Source organism: Takifugu rubripes, chromosome 20 (assembly GCF_901000725.2).
Source record: "Takifugu rubripes chromosome 20, fTakRub1.2, whole genome shotgun sequence".
Classification (NCBI taxonomy): domain Eukaryota; kingdom Metazoa; phylum Chordata; class Actinopteri; order Tetraodontiformes; family Tetraodontidae; genus Takifugu; species Takifugu rubripes.
Window position 1 is genome coordinate 8871770 of NC_042304.1, and position 23182 is coordinate 8894951.

General features: G+C 43.8%; 1 protein-coding gene across 1 annotated transcript in view; it reads left to right on the plus strand.

The window, feature by feature from the left end:
* Nucleotides 1–23182, plus strand: part of elavl4 (ELAV like neuron-specific RNA binding protein 4) — a 56365-nt gene that overhangs the window by 12913 nt on the left and 20270 nt on the right. Inside the window, 4 exon segments of the mRNA XM_029828420.1 lie at nucleotides 9140–9226; nucleotides 10630–10686; nucleotides 12905–13151; nucleotides 22394–22497. Of these exon segments, the coding sequence (XP_029684280.1) occupies nucleotides 9140–9226; nucleotides 10630–10686; nucleotides 12905–13151; nucleotides 22394–22497 (495 nt within the window).

Genomic DNA, 23182 nt, shown 5'->3' on the forward strand with positions numbered 1-23182 from the left:
GTCTGTGAGACGTTTGAATTCGTAGTAATCCATTAAAATCCGCTGCTGTTTTCCATACAATTGATCCTTGAGTCCATGTAATGAGAAGAGGAGAGATTGATGTACAGCAGTACGATTATGAATTCGTGGCCAGCACTGCATCACCACCCTGACTATACCATTATTTTGCATTCATGGTGCGTCCATCTGTGTCTCTTATCATCCACAGCGGACTGACTCATTTTTGAATTTGCATGAAGATCAGCAGCGGGGTTATTCGTTTGTCATCAAGTAAATGTTGCATTGTCTGTCCGCTGGCTTCTGTATATCGATGCACTGAAAATGCTAATTAACGTAAGGCTGACTCGCTGCTTCGCTGACTGGGTTCGTGGCGCTAACTAATATGCTGTCTCCCTGGACACTCGTGGCTAGCATCCCAGTGCGTGTGTAAAAAGGGACAGGCCAGACAGAAGGAGAATATGGGCGTTAACTCAGTGTGCTGTGTGTTGTACAAACTGATTTAAAATCAGACATGTGAAAATCAGACATCTCAGGAAAATGAGCAGCAGCCTGTGTGAGGAGGACATGTAGTGTGTCTGTCATTTTTTTTTACCCTTTTGATCAGATAGGAGTGTGCTCTAATAACGCTCCTACTGTGAACCTGGGCCTCAGATAGGCCGTTCCTTATGTGCGCACGCACATACATTCCCAGACGCACACAGTCATAGTGGCTATATCACCCCCAGGCAGAACACCATCAGCTCCAAGGTTACACAGCCATGCTAATAGGGTGGGGTGTGTGAGGAATTTATTAGCTGCAGCGCACTGGCCGAGCACAGATTTCCTGATTCTGATATAAAGTGAACTCAAGCTTTGTGGTGGTTGTAAGTCTGGGGGACAATAAAGGCGACGCACTGACGATCGCCAACGAGCCATTTAACAGGAATAACAGTGAAAGTGTTACCAGTCATACCTGCCTGTGGCTTGTGCCCTTGTTAGCAGTTCTGCGTGTGTGTTTGTGTGTGTGTGTGTGTGTGTGTGTGTGTGTGTGTGTGTGTGTGTGTGTGTGTGTCGGAGGGATGACTGATGTGTGTTCAGATCCACAGTGACACGGTTAACAGCAGCCTGATTAGAGAGCAGACGAACACATAAGTGTAAGAGAGAGAGGTGAAGCGCTGACACTGGCTTCTGTGTGCTGGTGCATTTAAATAGAAGATGCGTCACATTATATATGTACATGAACAGGTACCTTGGGTGTTTTGCAGAGTGTTAAATTTAATGGTGCTTTTTTGTTTCTGGGTATTCTGACAAATTTGTGATATAGTAGCAGTCCAGCGGAGGCAGAGAAGCCAGATTTTGCCCTTTAATAAGTGATTACAAAGAGGCTTTTTCATTTACATTGGTAATTCGAATCTTTGCAAGCCTGCATTTGCCTTTTTGTGGACGTGAAAAAGTGGTAGGGTGTTTATTAATTAAACAGTCTGGGCGACATTCACAAGGTTTCACCATATCGCTGTTTTCCAACAGCATTGATGAATGTGTGTGTGTGTGTGTGTGTGTGTGTAAGTGTAAGACACTGTAACAAAAGCTAAAGGGCCAAGGAGACTGAACATAAGTGGAAGGATCAGAATTAAGCATTTATAGTAAATTACCCCTAATTAGTGTTTAATAAAGTTGTTTTGATCCATATCATGAGTGGTTCTTTAGATAAGGATGGTTGTAATGTCTCATCCATAGATATTGACGTTTACTATATTATTGTCTTGAGCTCCTCCTTCACAAGTGCTACATGTCTGCACACGTATGACCTCATTTGGGCTGTTTTCTGCATGAATCCAGTAAGATTTTTTCCTGTAGTTAAGTTTAGCTGCTATTACATTTTTTAGTTCACGACATAACTTTAGTAAAGGACTTTCCTCCTGCACTTTATGTAACTGCCATATTTTGTGTGCGTACGCTGTGCTTCCTGCCAGTGTTGGATGGGACATTTTCTGTATAAACACGTAATCTGTCTTTATATATTTTCCACTTTGTCTTAAACAAAAGCTGGATGGTAGCAGTTAATGAGCCAAAAGCCTGTTTGAATAAGAAGCAATCTCTGTCCCAATTAACACGCTTTGGTTTTTTAAATATTCCTTTTGTGTGAAGCCTAAACACACATGAAGACTCACAAAACAGTCACATTGAAATTTTAAAAGCCATCCACAGCGATTTCCCTCATTTATTTTGAATGTTTTCTTTTTTTTCCCACTCCTCTCTTTTTAAAGGGCTAAAAATCTTAGAGGCATGGCGAGCTCTTCTGCTGCGAGGGAAGCGGCATTCACCAATACTAGACCTAATTCCTTTGGCAGCAGCTCAAACTGCTACAGACAGACACATAATCAGCTGGGGAGTGTTAGCGCTTCAGCCCACTAGCAAACACAGGACCGAGCCCTTGTTGTGCATCGCTGCTTTCAGAATAAATATCCCGATGGAAAATACAGTGGGAGGAAGGAGGTATTCATGTGTATATAGCTCTTTGTTCAGTCAAAGATACAGAAGGGGAGAGAGAAACACTGGCTTTCTTAGCAATTGTACTGCTGATGCTTCCTCAATCCTCTCTCCCTTCTTCTCCCCCCCTCTTGCCTCTCATCCTCCACTGTAGCCTGGGTGTTGTGGTGTTCATACAGATGTTTGGGGTTGAGTGGCAGTTTCTCAGGAGGCGGCAGCGGCAAGCGGCTGACTTGTCTCATCTGCTTTTTGCATCCCAGGATTTGTGTGTGTGTGTGTGTGTGTGTGTGAGATGCCTGTTGTTTGATTTCAGCAGCTTAACTGGCCCCACTGCTACTGCTGTGTGATGTTTAAAGGACATTTCAAGGTCATCCATTCGACAGCCCCCCACCTCCACTATATTAAATATTCATGCACCTCTGTAGCTGGATGAATTATAGATGGAACATACAAGTGAACATATTACAAAATGGCACCGTTGTGGTTGATAACAGAAACATTAGGGCCCACAAACACAGAGCCTACATCTGTGCACGGAGACGTTGGAGAATGGCCTCAAAGGACTAAGGTCAGAGATGCCTAAATGTGAAACTTAGCATTTTATTTCATCAATTTATTGCAATCTACTTTTTTTAGGGGGAATACTTCAGTATTTATAAAACCCCAAACATAAAAGTACAAAATAGTTGATTAGAAAGTCATTTAGCTTTGTTTTCCCCTTTTCTCCTGTCACGCATGCATTACTGCTTAAGGTAAAATGTAAAACAAACAGTGTTTATACAAACACAAGTTCCTTAGTTGTGTGCAGAGAAATGTGCTGTTAGAGCCTGACAGAGGAGGTGAAGCTCAAACTCCAGCCAAGGAGCACAGCAATAAATCTGTAGTGATAAATATTAGATGAGCTAATGGTCTAGAATTAGATCCGAGCAATCTTTAGGTCAGATTTCATGAATAAAAAAAGTTCAAATAGGTAATCATACAAGTAGCTTCAAAGGAGTAATCAGAGGTGCAGACGAGTAGCTAGAGTATTTTCACATCTTGGAAAATGTGTGTGAACGTGTGTGTGATTGGCTGCACACTGTGAGACTAAAACACATTTGCAGTAGTTCTATATGTGGCGTTGCTGGCAGAGATAGCCTAATGTGGCCATTTTCAATCACACAGTCCTGTACAGCAGTGTGTGTGTGTGTGCATACACGTTCCACACACACTGCACCAGTTTCACATCAAGCCTCAGAGTGTTACATGTTCACAGAGGACGACTTCTCTATAAATTATCACCACAAACTCAAAATGGAGAGTGGAACCACTTAGATGTATGAACTATGACACATATCTGCCCAGTCACAGCTAACATAAGACTACAGGTATCCTGTACATCTGCATGTAGGTCTCAGTTAGACCTTGTCTTCATCAAAGTGTTTACTCAGTTGCTAATTAAGACGGATGATGGACGACTGTCCTCTTCCCTCGCAGCTATTTAATTACATGAGCTCCGGTTCAGAGCTGAATCGATAACCAGATTAGCTCGACACACATGCACATGCAGATACTGTAGAGACAACACTAGCTCGTATTCTCAGCCACACCCTTACACACGACACCAAGGGCTGCCCATTGAATCCTCCAGCATGGTCTTTGTTGTGTGCGGGTTAGCTCCATCCCATTATCATGAGACCCATGTGCACACACACACCAGCAGGCTGCGTCTGTCCTGAGATGCAGCTGATGGAGGAGCAGTGATTAGATTAAAGGGAGCTCCTTTTCTTTCCCATTTCTCAGTGTTAGTGTGGAGCTATAGGTTTTGCTCTTATCATATGTCTCCAGGCTGTTTATAGTGATTTAAATACCTGCTCAACAAAGCCAATATTGCCTCTTCTAGCCCTGAACCCATTTAAATTAGCCCCCCTACTGTGAAATACACAAAATATTCACTATGGTGTGCAACTGCCGAGTTATCTGTCTAAGGACAGTAAAACTGGTGGCCTGCACAGAGCATCGCCGCACTCACCTGCCAATTACATATGGAGGTGGCGTCCTCCCTGAATGCTGACTCAGCTGGATCAACCTGCACCGCCTGCCTTCTCCACTCTGTCCCCGATCGTCCGTCCAGCCCCCTAAAAGCCACTCTGGCTCGGAACAGAATTGCGCAGAAACCTAAATTGCTTATTTAAATGCAGCATGGACCAGTGTGGGTTTTGTTCTTGAAAATAGAAGCTGCATATGTATTCTGAGAGTGGTCCCTGCGAATCAAACCAACAAGGTTGTTGGTTTGATTTGAACAAAAGGGGGGGGGGGACCACCAAGCTTTTCATGTTCAGTGACTTACAGCTAATACTTACAGAATAGGCTGTTCATGTTTGAAAGATATCATCACCCGGAAAACCTTTAACCACTTTAATTACATTTAATTAAGGACAGAATCCCATGTGTGGCAGATGAGACTATCGTTTAGCCTCTTTAATCTATCAAAATGTAGCTTGGGATGGGCTTGACAGTGATCATTTCCATCCGTTACAGCCGTGGATTACAGCAGGACAGATAGTGCCACGCACCACAGGGACGCCTTGCTGATTTGACTGATCTGGGAGGAGAGAGGCTGGCTGCAGCAAAAACTGGAACAAGGGCTGGCATACTGTTAATGGTGATTTATTGCTTTTCAAGGCAAAGCTGCTGTTGAGCTGATGGTGCTACACTGACTTGGGCTCTGGATAAAGAAATGGGGGTTAATGGCATAAAGCAAGGGACCGCTCCTGGCAGAGGTGTGAAAGTAGGGGAACTGAGGACTTGAAAACCAGGCGAGGGGTGACAGACAGGCCCAGTCCCAGTGCCCCAGGCCTCGGCCAAAAAGCTAGGCAGGTGTCCAGCAGATCGCACACCCCCGCAAGGGAGGATTCACAGAGCACAAGTCACTGGAGTTGCACAAATTGAAGTGTCATCTCCAGAGTCAAGATGCTCACCAATTTTCTGCATGCGTTGGTGCAGAGTTGGGATTCAGCCAGTGGACAAATGGCTTCAGTTCCGCCTACAGTTTAGCTCAGCAAAGAGGCTGTGTGTGTGTGTGCGCGCGTGCGTGCGTGTGTGTGTGTGACAGAGAGAGAGAAATGTTATTGGTAAATGCAGATACTGTTAAATGATCTTTAAATTGTCCACTTTTCACAGGAAGATAATATAAAAATGCAGAAAAGTAAAATATGAATGTAACCAGACAGTCAGTCCCACCTTTAAAAGAGCATTTAAATGGAAATGGTGGGGAAACCTTTGTTGTGTGACTCGTCAGCCTTAAGAAACTATTGAAACTCAACAAAACAACAGGTAATTAATATGTTAGATATGTCTTCACCCCATTTTCATTAAATGAATATGATGCCTATCTACTTCCTCCATTCTGTCATCAATTAGGAGAGGGTGTGGGGTTTTTTGCAAGATAAGGTCGAAGAAAGGTGAATTCTTGAGAAAGGTTTACATTATGATCCCTATTGATAACAGACAAGTATTGTCCTTTGATTTCAGCTATTAAACCAGGAAGACTAGTAGCATTTAGTCATTGCTAGGCATTTAGACTGATGTTTGTTAAGGTTTCCTGTATAAAACTCATCCTCTTTTTACCCCTGATCACACACAGGTGCTTATTACCCAGAAGCTCTGAGGGCCAGTGAGTCTCAGAAAGTTGCGTCAGTCTCAGAGAAATAATAAAAGCTCCGCACACATTGGGGGTGTTGAGAGTCAAGTCAAAGTTAAATGAAAAATTGCTTACGTACACGTCTTGTGCGTGGTCTAGAGCATTTATTATTCTGAGTCACACCGAGAGAAAAGAGGTGGAGGAGGATACAAGAAGAGAGGAATCCATTTAGTAAAGTAGATGCAGATCGATAAGAGTGGAGGCAGGCAGGCCAGAGTGCACACTCGCCCCAAGTGTGTCTGTGTCTGTGTGTGTGTGCGCGTGCGGAGGGGGTCCCAGATTAGTTTCCCTGATTGATCTGGCCCAGGATCTGTCCGACCTGCAGGACAATTCAAAGCTCAAAAGATGCCGGTGAAGGTGGAAAGATGGAAAGCGAGATGCGCAGGAAGAAAGGAAGAGAAGAAAACTGAAAATCGATACAGCGAGAGTGGTGCTGGGAACCTGCCTGTCCAAGCAGCTGAGATAGTAAACTTGGATTAATCTCTTTGTGACTCAGTTAGTTTGATATCAACTCCAGTTCTAATTCAGCATCAGGGGACTAAGAGGTAGTAAAATCCAAGTGAGGCGTTTTAGTTTTTTAGGAAGAGAATTTGATGTAATCTTCTAATAATCTCAATAATGTTGAGGGACGAGACAGAAGGATATTATCAACAACTGAAACACAATGTGACCAGTCAGATGGTTGCATGAAGGCACCATTTTGTAGCTGCCAAGCAGTGTGTCTATCAGCAGAGAGATCCTGCAGCATACTGTCTGCTCCTCCGTCTCTCCATCATCCATCCATCCTGGCCAAGTCTGAGCGATGGAAACAGAAGGGGGGGGGGTGCCTGGACCACACCAATAACGTACTGTAAAGTGGTAGTTTTACAGCCGACACAGGCAAGAGATGTGAAGACGGTCGTTACTACACTCCATTTTAGCTGACGATAAACAGGAAGTGATATCAGGACTGTGGAGAAGAGAGAAGAGATTGCCTTTAAAATAGCAGGCAAGAGCTAGTGGTTGGTATTTTCAACTCAGCTGGTTGAGGAAAGTAAATATTTACTCCATCTTTTCTTGCTGTGGGGAGTTGAGGCTTTTTCTGACTGCGGTACCTTTATATGATTGGTCGGAAGCCAAAGGAGACAGGAAGCACTTTTGAGGCATCAAATATTAATGGTGTTATAGAGTGTATTGATTATATAATAACTTTTCCAAGCATCAGAGCCCTGACTGAAATGTATTCCCTGAATAATTGAAAATGTATCCATGAGAGGTTTTTCATCTCAATGGTTGCTGAATATAATTGCATCACACCATTATCCCAGATTTTATCAGAAGGGAGTGTGTTTATGCGGTAAGACAAACGCAGACAAGAAAATCTGAAACAACACCAAATCGAGCGCCTTGCCCGTGGAGGACGCCTGTTTGTTTCATCGTGTTGCCGCACGTTTGATATTGAGCAGTTTTTTTGAAAGTGGGACAAACTTATGGAAAACATGTTCTTAGGGAGTCAATAATGTTCGTGACATTTCTGCTGTCTTGTACTTTATGTCGTCTGCTCCTATGGCCACTCATACGTATACATGTGCTTACCGCTTCCTACATTAAACTCACCACATTACACCGTGCTGCTGCTTGCTGCGACACTCCATTTCCTCTTTCACTGACACGCTGTGGGAAACGACGCCTTTGCAGCATGGGTGAAAAATGATTTTGATGTTTCACCTCTGCCTAACGTCATTTTTTTTCCAGGCTAGGTTTTTGAGTGCGGCTCTAGAGGCAGCCTATAGCCTAATGTGTGTATTACCCTCTGCCCTCTTGTCGAGATGAATTGATGTCGATCCAAATGACTGTTTGAAGGCTGTAAAACTAATTAGAATGGCCTCCTTTTTCCTAAGGGGGAGTTATTTGTGTTGCTTTTACGCCGCTGTGTGAGAGTGAAACACAGCAAAAGCTGGAACATGTAAAAAATGTGAAAACTGCATTTACTTTTTGGCATAACTGTTATTTTAATCGGCAGCAGACTAAAACAATGGTGGCTCTCTGTGATGTCCCTGAAACCTCTCAATATTCTCTCGTTCCTGACAGCTACTGGAAACAGTATTCCCTCTCCTCTTCTTCTCCATAACCTCTGTGCCCCTCTGTAGGTTCTCTTTGCCTTTCAGGCTGACAGTTCGCTCTCATTTAGACCTCCATTATGCATTCCTGCCCAAGTTTACACGACACATTGACAACAGAACATGTACAGTCTCGCTCTCTTCCTCCACCACTGTCTCTCCTCTTCTTTGAAGTACTGGAAGTGTCTTCCCCATTACTCAGCCTTTGCCTTTTTCTCCCACCTCTATCTGATCCCTCACTCCTACTCTTCATCTCACTGAAGGAGTAAATGAAGGCAGAGGTCGTCCCTCCTCTCCTCCTCCTCTGTTGCTAAATTGGATGCTTGTAGCATCCATAGATATCTGCAGGCAGTTAAGCCCCCCGCTCTGGAGAGCCAGTGTGCAGACCTACTGCTCATTTGTGGCATGTCTGTCTCTTCAACCACAGGCTTGTTTACCCAGGAAGAGCAAGAGGGAAACCCTCATTATAAACTCTGCCAAGGTCATCGCAGTCACCACACCAATCTGCAGGCTTCAGCACAAACATACACTTACATCCTTTTTTCTCAATTGCTGCAAACACCGAGAGGAAAAAGTCCGTTATTAGGATGAGGCAACATTTCCACAATTGCAATTCTGAAAGGTGAAGAAAATCACTGCAATTTATAGTTCCGAGACAAAAAATTAACCAATTAACTGCCCCAAAGTTCCGAGCCACTCTTGTTTTAGTCTTCCTGATGGGATGATTGTAATGAAAGGTTTTGCTGCATTCTCCTGAGCCCCCCCCCCCCCCCCCCCATCCCACACCACCATCACCCCACCCCAAATCCCAATACAGTCCAAACTTTGTCAAATGAGTGTATGATGCTGACGGCGGGCTGTGCATCCCTCCCTGTGCTCCGCTCCGTAGGGGTCGACAGAGACACAGTGGCGTCAGGCAGAGCTCCCACAGCTCCAGGGCTGGGCAGAGAAGGGATTGCTGACACAGCCAAAGATGGTAAGGAGACCGCTGCTGCCAAGTGGATGCAGCAGCCATTTCACACACTCCTGAAGTAATATGATCTTTTATTGAACTGTGTTTGCATATTATAACGCTGTGGTTGGTGATGCTGCTGACTGGGACAGGTGAAACTGGAGCAGAGAGTGATGGATGGGGCAGGAGACAGAGGGCAGGAGGGTTTGCAAGGTTAAAATACTGAAGGCGGATGTGTTCCTGAAAATATATACTGTATAAAAGATGGGCAAAAGTGTTGCATCTGTGACCGGTTATTTACCACTTCAGCCATTCTTTCAGTCCCTCCAGGATTTTGTCATCTTTATATTGATATATCATTTTATTGCAGCTTACTGCCGTGAATTTGTGCCATTAACTGTATTATTTTTACTTATTCTGTGCTTGAAATGATTTCAGAATATTTAAGCTGGGGATGCAAGTTTCACGAGCTGTATTCCATTCTAAACACAGCAGAATATTTGTTGAGCCAATTTGTTGAGTCAGAACACTAAGCAGAGAGGAGCGAGACAGAGGATCACCAAACAAATATACGTGTTCTGGATTCTTCCAGCATTGCGGTAGCAGCCTCACCGATGTTGGTTTCCCTCAACGCTTGCTTCAGCTGACCTCTGGGTCTCTCTTTCCAAGGAACAGTCGCAGTCACAACAGCCTTAGTCTGAGTAATATTGGTGCTGTCCGTGTCCGACTCAGACACCTAGACAATGCAAAGGGAAATCGCTATACTCTAGCATGTATACAGTTTGAGGGGAGGTAAAATAGACCACTACTGTGCACATGCTAGAATGACCCTGAAACATAAACATTCAGGAAGGCCAGCGTAGCATGAAGCGCTCTTCTATATATGGCCACCAGTTTTGAAGAGGAGATCTTTCCATCAGTTATCTGACTTTCTCCGTTGTGTGTAAACTGGGACAAGCAAAATAATTCCGACAAGATGCCGAAGTCCAATTGTGAGCATAGCTCATTTAAGCTGTGCATGTGCACATACTGATTGTTGGATGACTTTAGTTTGTGGTCCACCAAGATCGCGTGAATTCAAACATTTCCCCTTGTCTCTTAAGGGCACTTGTTGTTGGAGTGATAAATGGGAAATCTTGCCACACCTCTGCACCTTGAGCACCACAGGATTCACAGGGATGGAGTGAAGAAGGTTTAATTGCCATTATTGTGCTATTACAAATTTCTGGAGGGACTGAATTCCTTTTTAAGCTGAAAAGATTGCCCGCCTGCTGTGCAGCTTATGTTTCCAACAGCTGCAGATGTGTTACTTGAAGCTCGCTGTCCACTATTGATTCCAGAACACCAACCTTCAAGTAAAAGAGGCAATACTGTGAGGCTAACTGTGTGTTCCATGAAGAAAAAACTGATGTGAGTTCTGTCCACAGCACCAGGCGACGTGGAGGGAGAGCAGGGGGAGCCAGAGTGTTCACAGCCACCATGAGGTGAACTGCTGAGCCACACAAATTCTGGTGGGCAGGGACAAGGAGAGGGATATAATTGGCCACTGGGACTCACCAGGTCCCTGTTAATTAGAGGCAGCCATTTTGGAGTAAAAAAAACTCCTCTGAAAGCGTCCCATCGAGTTAAAAGTGGCTTTGACAGAATGGAGCCCAGCAGGCAATGTAAACAGATTTAATAAGGCCCTCTCCAATCAGCTCTGCTGTAGCCTGATTCTCGCTCTCCCACTGTCTTCTTTCTCTGTCTCTGTCTCTCTGTCTCTGTTCTGGTAGAGTGTTGACCGAGTAGGAAAGAATACTGTCAAAGGAACAATTTGCATGCAGCTCTCATTTTAAGAGCTTTTTGACATCTCCCTGTCTGTTCTCTCTCTCTGTCTCTCTCTCCAATCTCTCAAATATGTGAGTGTGTGCTGCATGAGAGGGTGGAATCTGGATCAAGACGGGCATTTTGTTAGTTCTGCTCCTAAATTCTGTGAAGAGAACACTGAATAATGTGAAATGGAAGCGTGGACTATCTTCCTCGACAGACAAAAAATGGGTGCTTCCACTCACATCCCCGTCATACTGGTTGTCAGGCCAGTACAGTCAACATACATACCAGTTTAAGCACAAGTATAAAGACTTTCTGGATTCAACATGTTTTAAACGTCTTTGTTCTGGTTATTTTCCCAATAAGCTCTGAATTCATTCACATAAATATTGTCCATACTGTAATCACAAAATCCCTAAAGATCCTATTTGAAAGTACAATGTTTTTAAATTAGTGTCACTGTGTCACTACTGGTGAATTTATCGCATCCGCGTGGCAAATTATTCTGCTTCATCCGCAGTAAAGGATGCACATCAGTAAAACAGAAGTGATTAGTATTGTATTGTAAGCGTCTAAAATTCTTTCAAAACTATTGATTTTTTCTTTTTTTCCTTTGAGCTATATTATTAGATTTAGAACAAAGGGCCATCCTTTTGATAGTCCAGAAATAGAATGAAATATGGCTCGTGTGCTGTTCCTGCTTTGCTAAAACCAGCCTAGTGCAGCGTGTACTTAAGATTAGTTAAAAATAGCTGAATGATGGAGCAGGGAAAAGAGAGAGAGAGAGAGAGAGAGAGAGATTTCTTGTGATGACTTTAAAAAATTTGATTGAGTCAGATAAAAGAATATTTGCATCTTAATTTGGGTTTCAGTGTGTTGGGTCATAATGTGCCACCCTGAGAGCTGCATGCTAAAATAGTAAAACCTAATATTTTTTAGGGATTTTTAGGAATTATTCAACTTTACTATGGTGCACTATTTTCCACTTTCAAACACGGCAGTACACGTAATCCATGTAAACCAGCTGTGGCACTGAACTGTATGTAATGTAGAGAACACACAGAAAGCTATTAAACAAAGGCATTCATTTGATCAGAGGTAGGAATATTTCACAGTTATGTTGCTTTTGTTGGAGGAATAATGATGTGCGTAGCATATAACAATGGCCAACCTGCACCCCCGGCCCCCCACCCCTCCCACAACTCCTTTTTCACCTTATTTAACATTTTCCAGTCTGTAACTTTTGGAACAGGTCAAAGCAAATTTGCACAATCTGATGTGAAAACATCTCTGTCACAGCAGCAGCATCAGCGCCGAATCCGATCTCTGCAGTTATAATTCACTCTTTGGTCTTTTAGCCGTTTATCCTCTCCTTGTCTCATGTTTGTTGTCATATGAAACATCTCATGTTATAATTACAGGATGTTAGTTTCTGATACCATTACAGGATTAAGCAGTGCATCAGATTATGCACCATGTTGTATTGTTAGAAGGAGCTAAATCTGAGCTATATTTTCATGACAGCGCTCATCTTCTAAGTACCAAGACTGCTTCTGAGATAATCAGGTCATCACTTATAATTGTCATTTTTGTAAATTTCCTTTATTTTACACTCTTCCTTAATATTTTAATCTCAACAACTAGTGATGGACTGTACGTACAGAACAACTTCCAGTTAAGAACAGTGTTTGGACAAAACCTTTCACCCCCTGTTGATCTGTGACAATAAGCACAATAAGCCTTTGGTATTTGTTAGAAATTGCTAAATACGGTAGAGAGGCTGTTTCCATTGAATTCTGTCTTTCTCTCTGCCTTTTGTTTTGTTTGTGGCTCATCTCGTCAACTATGGTTCTTTTCTTCACCATTCCCATCTTTCATTCCCCTCCTCACCAGATCATCAGTAACATGGAGGCTCCGGTGACAAATGGCCCCAGCGGAGGCGGCACCACGGCTAACGGCCCGACCACCAACAACCACGGCTGCCCTTCACCCATGCAGACCGGCCCAACAAATGATGACAGCAAGACCAATCTGATTGTCAACTACCTGCCCCAGAACATGACCCAGGAAGAGTTTCGCAGTCTGTTCGGCAGCATCGGCGAGATTGAATCCTGCAAACTGGTTCGAGACAAGATCACAGGTACCGATTGCACAAAGAGCCATTTGTCTTTATTTGATTTGAGGTGCATCAGAAAGACTTTGACAATCAAATCTATCCACTTTCCTACCTGGTCTTCAAGTGTTTGTTTTTCCTCGTTCAGTTCAGTTTTAATTAGAAAAACTGGAAAAACATCACAACTGACATCAAAACATCAGAGCGAAGAGCAGACTCAGACCCTGCTTCAACCATCTCTATTTTAAGACAGTAAACTCCACCAATACTTGTTTAGTGTTTACTGTAGACACTGGTGACAGAGGTATGCACGTACGCCAGGACCGCCACCCTACATTTTTGCATAAAAAGAGCCATTGAGTGCTAAGAAATTCATCTATGCCTTCTGCATGTGTTCCAGCTGTGTGCCTCTGTAAGGCACCAGTCTGCCACGTGTTCTCCAAAGGTGTTTAAATTAAGCACCACTTCACGGTGGTAATCATGACTGTAATCTGGGCGTAGTGGCTGTGTGGGTGGCTGTGCAGCAGATGGATCAGAGGGGGTTGGGGTGGTGCAGCTCTGTGATAATGCTCCATAATGGCTTTCATTTTAGATCCTACTGACTGACACTCTTCTCTTGATAATCTCATTAAAGAGTACCAGGCAGGCAGGCAGGCAAGTCAAGCTCTCCAAGCCTCTCTGACATATCAGACAAGGCAAAGAAAGCGAGCACATGCACAGACATGTTTGGGAGCATAAACACAAAATTTGGATTCCTGTAATGGAGTCAGTGGAACCGAAAGTCCAATAAGAATTCCAAATTTAAATGTTAACCGGACATGGCCTCCTGTTCCTTTCTGTGTTTGTTCTTTGAAACACAGTCTGCAGTTTAACAGTTCCTCCTATGGACCACCTTCTTCTGTAATGGGCCACAAAATGGAGCCTGAGAGTCAGATCCACCAGGATAATGGAGGACGACGTGAGCCAAAATAATGCTACGATATCACATACTATCATTACCATCACCGTGTTCTCTCCCAATTCCCCCTCAAGTGGGATTTACGGAGCAGCAGCGTGAAACCACTCTAACAGCAGATGTTTGTAGATGGTTTAAACAGAATCACTATCTACTTGGGCTATAAATGGGAAATCTTGGAGGTGGAAATGTGTGTTGGCTCACTTTGAACTTTTTATGGCATTTTTGTACTCTACAGCAAAAGGTCTCTCTGATGACTTAACATCAGTGTCAACATTTATAAATAAACACCTATTTCTGATACCTATTTTGCACTCTTGTGGCTGCGATTACCTTGTCCAACCTTACAGGGTGCACTTCAGAGGGCCAATTTCCCTGCGTCCCACAGCCAATTCTGAATATCTGTACTCTCTAGTTCCAGACCTGACCATGAGCAGCCACTGTAAATCATCACCATCATGGTTTATGTTACAATGAAGCATCTTTCCGTGGTTGTGCTTCCTTTAACTAACAAACAGGAATTTGTCAGTTTTGGTTTACTCGCACCTTGTGATATACATTTCTAAACCTGTGAGTGTCCTGACAAGGTGTGAACATGAGAGCCTTCAGAGTTAGAAAAGGAAGACAGGTGCTTGTCCAGCTCTCAGTTTACTGTGGACTCTTGTCAGCTCCAATGATGCTGCCTGGCATCAGGCTTGGGCGGACGCAGGCAGGCATAGAGACTCCAGCACCGTCTGTCACCCTGACTGACTTTAGTCGGTAGATAGAGCCGCCTCTGGGCATCGTTCATGCTCCCCACACAGCTGCTTGTTTGCCTACCATCCGGCCTGCCTGGTTGCAGAGCTACGTCTGTCTGGTGTTCTCATGACATGACAGAGACAGGAAGGTTAATCTTTTATTTAAATCTGTCTTACGTGCACCTACGAACTGCCCACACATGTTCGTATAGAAGCCTTAGGCCACCACCTGTAAATTCTGTACCTTGCTCTGTATTTGTTATAAAGACACAACTGTCTCTTGCTTTACTAGCCTGTCAAGAATGGCTTCCTTTTTACCATCAACGAAATATGCACCCATGGCACGGTGCCTGGCAGCTGGGTGGTGGCGGTGTTTTCCTATTAGGACTTAAGGTATTAAGCCCAGAAATTTAAGGCCCAGACTGCTCTTCACACTGGTTTTGGTTTCATTCTGCAAGCTGCAGCACAGTAGCTTTGTCAGATAAAGCTATTGAAATGCTTCTAACAATGGATTTGGATATTTTTTTGTATTGTTTTGAGGTTTTGTTGGTGGGGGTAGGCTCATATCCTGCAGCGTTTTGGGGGATATTGCTTCTGCATCAGCTTACAGGAATGCTTACCAGCTGAATGTTTCATCATAAATGCTTCAGGCTTTATATACCGGGTGTCACACATCAGTTTTGGGTTTTTCTCATCTGAACAGACTCCACTTACAGTCAGTTACTGCAGGACAGGATGACATATTGTTTGTGCTGTACGAGTAAACAGTTCACCGAGTTTACCAGCTGTTATGCTACCTATTTGGCTGCCTGCCTTGCCTCAGGAATTCACACTTTTGTTTACTGCCAGTCTCCTGCGCTGAACCTTACTTACCTTTTTTTAATTAGGAAAGATGAAACAGTTCTTACCGCCACATCGTAACAGAGAGATTACCATAAACCACAGTGGTAGCACCTTTTGCACACACTATTTTAGTCACCTTTCATGTGTTGGTTTTGTACATGGAATCAGGGGAGACGATGCAAATCATAGTGACATTGTAGCAAGCCAAGCAGATGTTGGCTATGAAAAATAGATGGACGGCGGTGTCGGCTGTAGAGCTGCTCATGCCAGAGCATCTATGACAGACAGCAGCTTTAGTGATGTATGGAAGCCTGCTGAGAGCTAAATTCTCACAGAAGAATGGCTTTTATTTAATGTATGCTCAAAAATCCAGTCTCATTGTTGTCCTATTTCTGGAACATTAAGTGCACCTTTCATATAATACAGTACTAACATAAAATATGCATCCAGAGTTGCTGTGCAAGGACAAGTGGGTGGAGCTTTGCCACCCTTCAAATGCTCTCATTAAACAGACAGCAGATCAGATATTCTTCTGACTATCTTACGTGTAGCTTGCATGCCACTCTCTGCTAATGAAATATACATTCACAGCAGACAGAAATATTTGTCCTTTCACTCCAGGTGGCTGCAGAGACAGGAGCAAAAGTGCTTTACAAATGATCATGTTTCTTACTGAACTGTGCTGAAAACAAAAACATCCTTATTGTTCAAACTAAATCGCTAACTACATTGCACTGGGTTGATCCGCTTCATTTTTTTAATGAGCTGATTTAGCTGTTTTGTTACAAAAAAGCACAATTACAGTACCCTCAAATGTTGCCATGGGACTCACAGGAAGCTACTTCATGCAACATTAAAATAAAAAGATGCTATTTGTCATCTGTGGCTCCTGTTGTTCATGTGGAGATTGTGAAGTGCAGTTGGTAGGACACAGGTTGGCTGTAATTATCTGAAACTCTGACCTTAAATGGCCTGAAGGGTGAAGATAGTGTGAGGAAAGCTGAGAGAGGAGATGAAGCAAGGATGTGACATCTCCAAAGTCAGGTATTAGGAGAGCTGCCAGGCTCAGGTGCAGACGCAAGCAGCCAGACACACATTAAAGTTTCAGAGTCTCATGTCCAGAAAATGTCCCGTCTCCCTCTTCTTAGCAGCCTGCCCACTCCTCCACCTCCTCCTCCTCCTCCTGCTATTGCCCAGGACCCAGAGCTGGCTGTCCTGAGAGTTCGCCTGGCTGCACCCGACTCCTCTGACCCTCACTTCAAACCACCTCTGTTCCTTCTTATTCAGCTCCGAGTGCCCTTTACGTGGAACACAAGAGGTTGTGACTGTCCCCTGTGTCAGCCTCAGACCCACTTGCTGAATGCGCCTGCAGGCTTGTTCTTCCCCATACGAACTTCCCCGTGAACTGTACCTTTGCAGGACAGAGCTGGTCTGTCTGTCCACACCATCTGCACTGAAGTAGCAGAGCTACATGCTGTCAGCTTTTGGGTGTGTTCCGTTCCGTTGAGTCGGAGCAGATGCAGAGTGGGCTCCGCAGACCTGATGTAACAGGGTTATCTAAGACTTTATGGCGCTTCTCTGTCAGCTATACCCTCCGATTCCGAGCAGCACAGCCAGCCATCCAGCCCACACACTCAAAGCTGAAGTTCACTGGCCCCAAGGCTCCAGGAGCCGCCACAAGGGGGTGGTTTATATGTGTGTGTGTGTGTCTGTTTGTCCCTGAGCCTTTACGTGGGCAAGTGTGTGTCTATGTGTGTTGGTGGAAGCAGGGCCTTGGGAACTGAGAGTGGGAGCCTCCTGACTACAACAGTGGCTGCTACCTTGGCAACCCAGGAAGGAAAATGTGTTGAATGAGTGAGTGGGAGAGGGATGTACAGTAGCTGCCTGTGTGTGGCAGGGAAGTGATTGTGTTTATACATTTAAATACCTAAACAGTATAAAGACGGTATACGGCACATGATATACTCCTCCACGAATGCTGGGGTTTCTGGGGTTGTTGACTTTGGGTTTCCTTTGAAGGCAACAACAATAAAGTCACTGATTTGGTGAAATCTGAGATTACAGTCGACATATTTGAATGTCTTCTCTTTGAAATAAAGTCCACTTGCTTGGCCATTTTTAAATACATCATGCATTTTTAAATGCTGTAAAAATCTATATTGTTATCGTAATTACCATAAAATCGATTCTTGTACAGTATTTTATGCACCAATTTAGTATTGTTTAAAATGATTCAGGCATTCAAATGCATTCTAGCAAGTATATTGCATCAAAATTTGTATTGATATTATTTCAATTGCAGGTTTAAGAAAGCAAAAGTGAGGGTGAAGCAGCTGCCTTCAGTGATTTAGTTATCAGCATTGTGCTGCACACTCGCCCCATCGCGTCTCTTTGCTAAAGTGTACGATGCAAATAGGATTTGGCCATCGACCATCGTCACAGGATGTAAAATATTTTATTTATTTTGTCAAGATATCACAACACAGTAAAAGAATAGAGCAGCTTTTCCACATGATGCCTGTAACAACCTTTTAACAACTGGCAAACCTGATCGCATCACAGGTAGCACCGCCTGAAGTTGCCTCTGCAGCGAGGGGCAAAACGTCAGAGGCTGAGAGAGGGCAGCAGCCGAGGGTGCGATTCATTTATTTTGACAATGTCCCTACGCCTCATCTTTTCCACCCTGCGCCTTTTCTTAAAATGCCAATAACTTCAAAACTGACTGAATGCATTTCCCCGAGTCAGGGCGATGGAACTTGACCTCTCAAGGTATGTTAGCATCATTGACTCAAAAGCTGCACTGATCCCTTGCTGCAGATTTACCTGAACCCCCACGATGTGTGTGTTCAGACATGACATTTAAATGACAGAAAAAACACCGCTGCTGTCCTGGTGGGAACATGTGAAAACGTGTTTTTGGATACTCGTGTTACCATCAGATACCAACGTAAAACCCATCTTTAGACAAAACATGTGCACAGTTTAAATGAGCTTTTTGGCTTGTTTCTTGTACACCTCACTAAATCAAGAACATGAGCCTAGAAGAATAAATTGCATCGAGGTAGAAGGTAAAATAGAGGCTTCTGCCAGCTGTTGTGTTGGGTTTCAATTTGACTGGTAGCTACCAATCTAGATCAGAGGCTCTAAGTGCATTGTGTGAGCCTTGGCTGATGATGGAAGATGAAGATGCTTTCATGTCAGCACTGCAGAGCTGTTAGTCACATAATACAACAGAAAAGTACAAAATAATGACAGGCAACATGGAACCCGGCTTTGTTCCTCTGAAACTATGTGTAGACGCTGTGTTCTGAGTGCACATGCCCGTCACTCACGTGGCTGCATGGCATTTGCTGTGTGACATGTCTACAATGTGGCTGCCTTTGCATGCACATAGGAGGGGAAAATGAAAGATGCAATTACATAGTGGGGGTCGGCAGGTAGGAAATTTGCTCAAACTACACTCATTTGCACGTCTCACACGTTGGGTTACTTACTGCACCCCTGGAATCAAATAATGACTTAGTCATAACACCTCGCTAGCACACCAAAGAGCTCCTCACTAGAAATAGAATTTTACCAGTGGAAAAAAAAATGTCTATCCCCCTATACAATTTATGTCAGATTGTACAAATGGTCTGCCAAAAGAGAGTTCATGAGTCCAAATTAGCCCCCAACTCTTCACTCCTACACACAGTGTGAACAGTCTGTTAGTCAAACCAATGTGGCACAATATAATAAGGCTCAAGGATGTTGCTTAAACCTACACGATTTGATGTGTTTTGCTCACAGCACAAGCGTTCCCACACAGTGTAATATTGTTAACAGTCTCCACTTTTGTTTTCTTCTGCATATTTATGCGTACTGTAAACTACATGTCATGTCTGCCGTTATTACATTTTCTCGGAACCTTTCTGTCAGTGCTGCAGCGCACTGTAAACAACTGACAAATCAAACTCAGATGAATGCCTAACCTCATTAAAATGCTATTATGGAATGCAATGCATCATTTGGGTTCTTGGATTTAATTGACACTAAGTTAATGTATCCATTAAGGTACTGCATCAGCATGCGGCGGTTTTTATTCTGTCACTTAAAATCCCATTTATGATGCACTTTGTCGAGGTCTTTTTCCCAAATAATAAAAACAGTAGAATAACTGCCTCTAAATTCTTTATAGATTGATTCAAATCCGGAATCACTCGAGGTGTGGTACACTTTTTGACAAGCTCTGGTTTAATCTCGATGCCATCAACAACTTTTCTACCTTTGATTACTTTTTAATGACAAATATATTTCACCAGCAGTAAACCACCCGTCACAGATGAAGATGAAAACGACTCGTACAGTATGACTTCCTGCTTATCGCATGTAACGCATTAGCTTGTTTTCTTTCCTCTGTTCTCCAGAGCGAAAGCATTTTGCTCTAATGATGCAAAGCATTACGAGCCGGCCTTGTTGTTCGGTACCCCTAGGACGTCATGCTAGGCTAAATGACGCTGAGCTGTTCTAAACTGCGTCTAAACTGTGCTTAACCACAGAGTGAGGACAGAACTGAGCAGGGAACCGATGGTGTGATCCAAATGCAGGCAGCATGTAGGGCCGCCCCTGCTGGGGACTGCTGAGGTTTAGGGGCAGGTGTTGCTACGGGCTGAAGTCAGCCACACTGCCTGCTGCCTCCGAGTTCACAATATAGCTAACAGATGGTCTTAATCTCACCAAATCATCGCATACATGAGGGACAGGATGGAGTGTTTTCAGAAAGGTTTAGGATCTGCTTTTTGAACACAGTCACATATTCACCAGCTAGATTTACTCCTTATGTTTGTTTGTGCTGATGGAGATATTGCACATTTAATTGCATGTGTTTGCACTGCATCTCACACACGTCCGTGCAAACTACAGCTAGCCAGCCCGTCTGTCAGCGGCTCCCTGCTGTGAGCTGCTCTCTCGGTCTAGAAATAGTAGTTGATGGAATCCCCTCTTGGAGCTCTCCTGCTGCTGGAGGCAGATATTTCCTCCTGTTTCCACCCTAGCTCCTTCTCTCATCTGGGGCCTGACGCAAGCCGCGCTCACACCCTCTTCTTTCCAGCCCTGAAGGTCCTCCATCTGCCAGGGGAACGAGTGACGAAGCAACTTGTGTGTCAATCTGCCTCGTGTCCACAGCGACATGTACAGGTGCAGGTCTCCATTTTCCAGTGATGCCATCCCCAGTCTCACCAGGCCGCTGGTGTGGCCCAATTGGCACCCGGGACCGTTAAACGAGTGCTCCTAGTTTCAGTATCATTAAGCAGCAGCCAGCCCTTCTCACTTGCTCACATGAGTGCTCTTCCTCAGCACACTTCATTTCCAGCTAACCTTTCAGTAGCCGCTCTTGTCAAATCTCACATTTCTTGTTAGAGATGAGGGGCAGGGTGAGAGAGGTGACGCAATAGTGGGAGTCAAGTGGGTTTGGTGGGAAAGATGCCTGATGACTGTTAGTGAAGAGCATTAGAGGTAGTCTGAGTGTTGGTAAAAAATAAGTTTCAATAAGGATCCACGGAGTTTGAAATTTAATTTAATTTATGTGCAAAATACAGACATACGCTGTATTTGTAAGTGTTTCTGCATTGTCTTTGATATCTAATAAGATGAGATGCTGTAAACTGCTGTATTTAAGTGGTCACTCCTACCAGCTGATGTCATCTGAGACTCATAATGGAGACGTCAGATAGGAAGGTTAGTTATAAATAGCCATGGTCTCTTCAGGATGTCGGGTTTTTAATTAACAATAGAAACCATTTGTTAATCCACCGTTAATTCAGCGGAGAAAAGGGAGGAGACGAGAGAGGAGGAAAATCATCAGCTGTTTGATGTTGGGACTACAAGTCCCTCCTGGCCCTTCCTGCTGAGCTGCTCAGCGCTGTGATATCCATAGCCCAAACGTATTTATTTTGCGCAACAGCCATGCTCCATATTTTGAGATTCACTTTGTGTCTGACTAACCGTTGTCTGTTCCCATTAGCGCGACTACGTGGGGCTTTTTGCTGCTTCTATGTGGCGTTTGATAGGGGCTGTTTGTTGAATGCTAGCCAAGTGAAAACCCTGATGGTTGGAGGCATCCTGTAAAAGTCCTTTGCCTTTTGAAAGGCTTGATCTGTTGGGGAAACACTGGGAGCTGTCAGGCCAGCTTCACATTCAACTGGAGGCTGCCGGATAAGACACACGGAGCTGGGAGGGGAATGGGGGGTCGTGTTTGTTGTGTGTGTTTGGCACATACTTAGTCAGTCATGTTATCTCTAAGAGTTAAATACTCTCCCCCAAACCATCAAGGACTCATGCTAATTAGCATTTTGGGATGTATTTTAGCATGTATCAAATGTTGAGTGTTAATACGTCAGCGCTTTAGAATATCGAGTCGGTTTGTGGCAAGAGAGCTGGCTTCACATGACACATCGCACCAAGAAGAGTCGCACCAAGACTCTGGCGCTCCAGGCGAGAGTCACTGCGAGCTCGTCTCGTCTTGAGAAGTTTCAAAGGATTTTCAAGGAAAAAATGCATGATTTCCAAGAGGGGGGGTCCATGAATTGGAGCAGAAGCTGGATTCTGTTTTGGTTTCTGGTACACAGCAACATTGGTTGCAATCGATATTCTGTTTTTGTTGCTGCAAAGTAGGTGTGGAAATTTACAATGACAAAAAATAAAGCTATTGATTGAATATAACATTTCTAAGTTTTTCTGTTGCTCTCTCATTTCAGGGCAGAGTTTGGGCTACGGCTTTGTCAACTACATTGATCCAAAGGACGCAGAGAAAGCCATCAACACGTTAAATGGGCTCAGACTTCAGACCAAAACGATCAAGGTAACCGACACCGTGTCCCAAAATTAAAAAGCATAATTACTTTTGCACGACATTTTCGCAAACGCAGATAATTGAAAGACATTTCTAGAAAATGTTTCCAAAGAATTAATTGCAATTTGATAAAATCCCAGTTATTGTTGCTGTGGTCATGCTCAACTCAAATTATAAGGCTGCTTTGGTCTCTTTCAAGGCCACTTTAGATAGCGACGTTAGTTCATGAGCTGGAGGGCAAGATGGGATTAACAGGCTTGAGCCTCTGAAATGAAAAGACCATCTAAATCAAAGAGACATGTTAAAAAGCTTGTGACTGGGGCTGATATGCTAATTACTCTCTAAATGTCAACATGTAAAGCTGAAATTATATCTCTGAGTGAAAAGGGAAGAAACACGTCAATCACTGCATATTTTCCAAAATAATTGGGGACTCTGTTATTGCATTTTAATAGTGTGACTAATGTGCAGGCTTGCTGGTGGTTGTGACAGATAAATGTGTGCCAGAACTCTGCCGACTCTCTCCACCAAACATGTCTTGAAGAGTGGAAATGAACCCTCAGCAGCATCCATCGGTCCTCTGCTCGCTCACACGCCGTCGTCCCCTCGGCTGCCTGACAGATGATATATTGTTGCATTTAAGCTGGGCAATAATCTGTTGCTCTGGAGTAATCCCTGGATTCTCGTTTTCTGT